This window comes from Brassica napus, unplaced genomic scaffold, assembly GCF_020379485.1.
Source record: "Brassica napus cultivar Da-Ae unplaced genomic scaffold, Da-Ae ScsIHWf_1577;HRSCAF=2187, whole genome shotgun sequence".
NCBI lineage: Eukaryota > Viridiplantae > Streptophyta > Magnoliopsida > Brassicales > Brassicaceae > Brassica > Brassica napus.
The window spans coordinates 23,396-28,987 of record NW_026014990.1 but is presented as its reverse complement, the minus strand read 5'-3'; the positions used below and the strand labels follow the sequence as shown (position 1 = coordinate 28,987).

The following is a 5,592-nucleotide window of genomic DNA, read 5'->3' as shown; positions in this document are numbered from 1 at the left end:
TATTCCATCCACATCAACCTCACACTATTAAGCAAAATTTCAAAGCACTCGAGCAAAAAAATGGTTTCACTATCAACTCTTGCCGTTCCAGAAACCTTTAATGACATTGAATGTGATTTTTTTATAACAACAAACTTTTTGTTAGGTGGATTCATTGTTGGGAAACCCGCAACTTCCAAAAGCCAAACTTATTCATGGGAATTGAATTGCTTTTCATAGACTCAAAGGTATTCTTACAAATTTAAATTAATCTAATCTATAATTTTATTAGTATAGTCATTAGCTCACTTTTTTGTATTAGTCTTGTCATTTTTTCTATTTTTTTAACACCAATTCTATTTATTATTTTACTTACATTTATTAAATGAAATGTTTTTATATAAAACTACATAAATTAAGAGATATATCACGAATATTTTTCAAAAAATAAAGATCTTCAATCTATGTGGTTTTACTGACAAAATATATTTACAAACATGTTTTAATGATTTTAAACGCACATAATCTCAATCATGTAAAACGTCGCATATTAATGTGACTAATATCAAAATCAAAATCAAAATAATTATAGTTTATGAAGTTTTTTATAGTATAATAAGTACATGATTAGCAAGTAGATGCAACAACATCTACTATTACAATAAATAAACATATTAATTTTTATGATACAAAAGAGATATATAATTATTGTTTCCACATATATATAAAATAAAAGTTACATAGTGAGTTTAAAAAAGGAACTCAATGTAATTTCGGTATTGATAGATATTTTTTTTTTTCACCTGGCTAAAGGTTTTTTTTTAAAGAGAATCAAAGGCCTGTAAAATCTGTTTAAGACAGACCTCGAGATCTTAATGTTGGCTAACGTGTCTTACAAAAGAAAGTCTTGTAGCTAATTACCCGAATTTGGCAGAACTTACTTACGTGTACATAAGCAAGCAACAATCCAAAAAATGAGTTCACAAGATCAACTAGCAAACCAGAAACTTAAGTAGGAAGACAAGGGAAGTCCTAAATTACACAACAAAAGAGACATAGCAACCCTGCTCCGTTTCTGTTCTAACCGATAAACCATTATATACCTAATAGCTTCTTCTTCTTAAGATGCTTCAGCAATGACAGAGCCTATCTCACGCATAAAGTCAGTCTTGTGCAGCACCAGTTCCATTTCTTTGGCCTGCAACAACTTCCACTTCTCTTCCATCCTCTTCTTCGTCTCCACTGTCACCATGCTCCATTTCTGTTTCACAAACTGTTCACTCACACCTAAACCTGCAATAGATCCTACAAGAAACGAGTCTTCAAACCAGTCATCTGCTCTCACACCATGAGACTTGGAAGCTCCTCCTCCATTAATCAACACTTCCTTATCCTTTTCGCCACCACTAACCAAGACCTCCCTATCTTCTTCTACTTTGTCACCATTAGCAGATTCAGGAGCCACAACTTCTTCTTCTTCTTCTTTACCAAGCTTCTTCGCACTCGAATTAGATTCGAGAGCCAATCCCCAAATACACGTGGCCAATTTCAAACAGTCAATATCATGAGCTTTAGTCAAGGACTCAGCACCGTGCTTGGCTTTCCCCATATACTTCCTCTTCAAAGACCTAATCTTATCCACGAACTGGATCTTACTAGCCTCGAAGCTAATCGACTTGCTGGCGAGTTCGTAAAACCTATCCATGTCCTCGTACGGACTCTTCCCCGAATCAGCTTTGAAATCGATCATACCTTGAAGCAAAGAGACCTCATCTTCCTCGCTCCACAGCCTCTGAAACGACGACGGTTTCTTCGCCTCCTCTGCAATTCTGGCCCGTTTTGCACTGACGGAGGTCGTTTCGATCGGCCGCTTCTTCACCGCCTTGGGTTTGGTGACGGCGATCGGCTTCTCAGATTTGGATCTCTTCGCGGACGGGATGGCGACTGGATTCATGAGATGGTCAGAGGAAGAATCGTCGGAGATCTGTTCTTTTTCATCGTCTCCGGACAAGGCCTCGACTTGATCGTCGTCGGTTGAAGATGCCGTCGGTGGATCTTCCAAAGGGGTGAGCTTCTTCTTCGTCATTCGGAGATTCCGAGGAAAGCTTTAGTGTTTACGGTATTGATAGATGTATAAAAATATATAGTTGCACTGTCCCATCAAAAGATATAATATACAAATATTGATAAAAATATATAAAACTAGAAGTGAAATCTCTACTAATAAAAGGGAGCTTTTGAGGCTCCATAGGGCGTCCACATCAGCGAAAAAAATTTCTCCCGAAAGATGACACGTGGCATAAAATATAGTTTTACATTTTAATATTACTAATTTTCGAAAATTGTAAAAAATATGTAAACATACAACATAAAAAAATGGAAAAAACTACATTAAACATATCTCTACAAATAAAATGGAGCTTTTGAAGCTCCATAGGGCGTCCACATCAGTGAAAAAGTTTCTCCCAAAAGATGACACGTGGCATAAAATATAGTTTTACATTTTAATATTATTTACTTTCGAAATTCTTACTAATAAAAGTGACTTTTTGAGGCTCCATAGAGGGTCCACATCAGCAAAAAAAACTTCTCCCGAAAGATGACACGTGATATAAAATAATGTAAAATAAAAGAGAGCTTTTGAGGCTCCATAGGGCGTCCACATCAGCGGAAAAAATTTCTGCCGAAAGATGACACGTGGCATAAAATATAGTTTTACATTTTAATATTACTAATTTTCAAAAATTGTAAAAAATATGTAAACATACAACATAAAAAAATGGAAAAACTAAATTAAACATATCTCTACTAATAAAAGGGAGCTTTTGAGGCTCCATAGGGCGTCCACATCAGTGGAAAAAATTTCTCCCGAAAGATGACACGTGGCATAAAATATAGTTTTACATTTTAATATTACTTACTTTCGAAATCCTTACTAATAAAAGTGACCTTTTGAGGCTCCATAGAGGGTCCACATCAGCAAAAAAAACTTCTCCCGAAAGATGACACGTGATATAAAATATAGTTTTACATTTTAATATTACTAATCTCTACTAATAAAAGGGAGCTTTTGAGGCTCCATAGGGCGTCCACATCAGCGAAAAAAATTTCTCCCGAAAGATGACACGTGGCATAAAATATAGTTTTACATTTTAATATTACTAATTTTCGAAAATTGTAAAAAATATGTAAACATACAACATAAAAAAATGGAAAAACTACATTAAACATATCTCTACTAATAAAAGGGAGCTTTTGAGGCTCCATAGGGCGTCCACATCAGTGGAAAAAATTTCTCCCGAAAGATGACACGTGGCATAAAATATAGTTTTACATTTTAATATTACTTACTTTCGAAATCCTTACTAATAAAAGTGACCTTTTGAGGCTCCATAGAGGGTCCACATCAGCAAAAAAAACTTCTTCCGAAAGATGACACGTGATATAAAATATAGTTTTACATTTTAATATTACTAATTTTCGAAAATTATAAATAATATGTAAACATACAGCATAAAAAATGGAAAAACTACATTAAACATATGTAAGATTATCATTTTTCACTTGAAAAAAGACGGCTTATCTCCATAATGTAACATTACCGTCTTATAAAAAAACAAAAAACATTATATATAATTTGGAAAATAATAAATATATGTAAACATACAACATAAAAAATAGAAATACTACATTAAACATATGTACGATTACCATTTTACATTTTTATTTTTTTAAAAATAATATGTAAACATACAACATAAAAAATGGAAAAACTACATCAAACATATGTAAGATTACTATTTTTCACTAAAAAAAAGACGTCTTATCTCCATAATGTAACATTACTATTTTGTAAAAAAAACATTATATATAATTTTGAAAATAATAAATAATATGTAAACATACAACATAAAATATGAAAATACTATATTAAACATATGTAAGATTACCATTTTACACTAGAAAAAACGGCTTATCTCCATAATGTAACATTATCATTTTATAAAAAAATAAAAAAACATAAATATAACTATTTGACTATTTGTCCAAGTTCTTCTATTAAATATTACCGTTTTACATTAAAATGAAAAAATACATTGAGACTTAAAATATAAAATATAAAATATAGATATTAAATAAATATAAAGTATAAGAAAGAGAAATAATAAATATATAGAAAAATAAATAATAATTAAATATTATAAATATATTAATATACGAATTATATATACAATAATAAGTAAATGCACAATTTTAAAAAAATGGAAAGAGTACATTAAATATTAAACATCTATCTTAAAATGTAAAATATAGATATTAAGAAAATAGAAAGTATAAGAAAAATAAATACACAACTTAAAAACAATGGAAAAAGTATATTAAGATTTAAACATCTATCTTAAAATATAAAATATAGATATTACGCAAATAGAAAGTTCAAAAAAAGGAAATACACAATTTGAAAAAAAATGGAAAAATTACATTAGTATTTAAACATCTATCTTAAAATGTAAATCTATCTTAAATTATAAAATTATTAGTAAATAGAAAATATAAGAAATATAAATACACAATAAAAAAATATTAAGTAAATATATAATATAAGTAAATCCCCAATTTAAAAAATGGAACATTACATTAAGATTTAAAAATATATCTTAAAATTTAAAATACAGATATTACGTAAATAGAAAGTATAACAAATGGAAATATACAATTTAAAAAAATGGAAAACATACATTAAGATTTAAACATCTATCTTAAAATGTAAAATAGAGACATTAAGTAAATAAAAAATACAAGAAATGGAAATACATAAACATGAAAATAAATAATAAGTGAATAATGTAAATATATAATATATGAATTATATATATAATAATAAGTAAATACACAATTTTAAAAAAAAATGGAAAAAGTTCATGAAGCATTAAACATCTATCTTAAAATGGAAAATATATAATATAAGTAAATACACAATTGAAAAAAATGGAAAATGTACATTAAGATTTAAATATCTATTTTAAAATATAAAATATAGATATTATGTAAATAAAAAATATAAGAAATGGAAAAAGTACATTAAGATTTAAACATCTATCTTAAAATGTACATCTATCTTAAAATGGTAGTAAACTATATTAAAATAGAAATACCACATTAAACAAAAAAAATAAAAATGTGTAGTTTTACATCAAGAAAGTCTCTATAAAACTCATTATTCCATCAACATCAACCTCACACTATCAAGGAAAACTTCAAAGCACTCGAGCAAAAAAATGGTTCCACCATCAACTCTTGCCGTCCCAAAAACCTTTAATGACCTTGAAAGAGATTTTTTATAACAACGAACTTTTTGTTAGGTGGATTCATTGTTGGAAAACCCGCAACTTCCAAAAGCCAAACTTATTCATGGGAATTGAATTGCTTTTCATAGACTCAAAGGTATTCTTACAATTTTAAATTAATCTAATCCATAATTTTATTGTTAATATTCATAGTAACTCTTTCATGATCAAACCATTACAGTTAATAACCATTCAAGCGTTTATCCCGAAACACTTCCTTTCTCGCCGAATCAGGTATTGATTCATGTTGGTTTAGTATTGTTTT

General features: G+C 29.1%; 1 protein-coding gene across 1 annotated transcript; it reads right to left on the bottom strand.

Moving 5' to 3' along the window:
• Positions 1-815: 815 nt before the first annotated feature.
• Positions 816-2,151, bottom strand: LOC125597914 (probable transcription factor At1g61730). The gene has a single exon (XM_048772376.1). It carries the CDS (start codon positions 2,063-2,065, stop codon positions 1,100-1,102), a length of 966 nt encoding a protein of 321 aa, XP_048628333.1. The 5' UTR covers positions 2,066-2,151; the 3' UTR covers positions 816-1,099.
• Between the last annotated feature and the right edge of the window lie 3,441 nt (positions 2,152-5,592).

Coding starts and splice junctions, on each gene's coding strand:
- LOC125597914 (XM_048772376.1), bottom strand. CDS start 2,065: ATGACGAAGAAGAAGCTCACCCCTTTGGAAGATCCACCGACGGCATCT.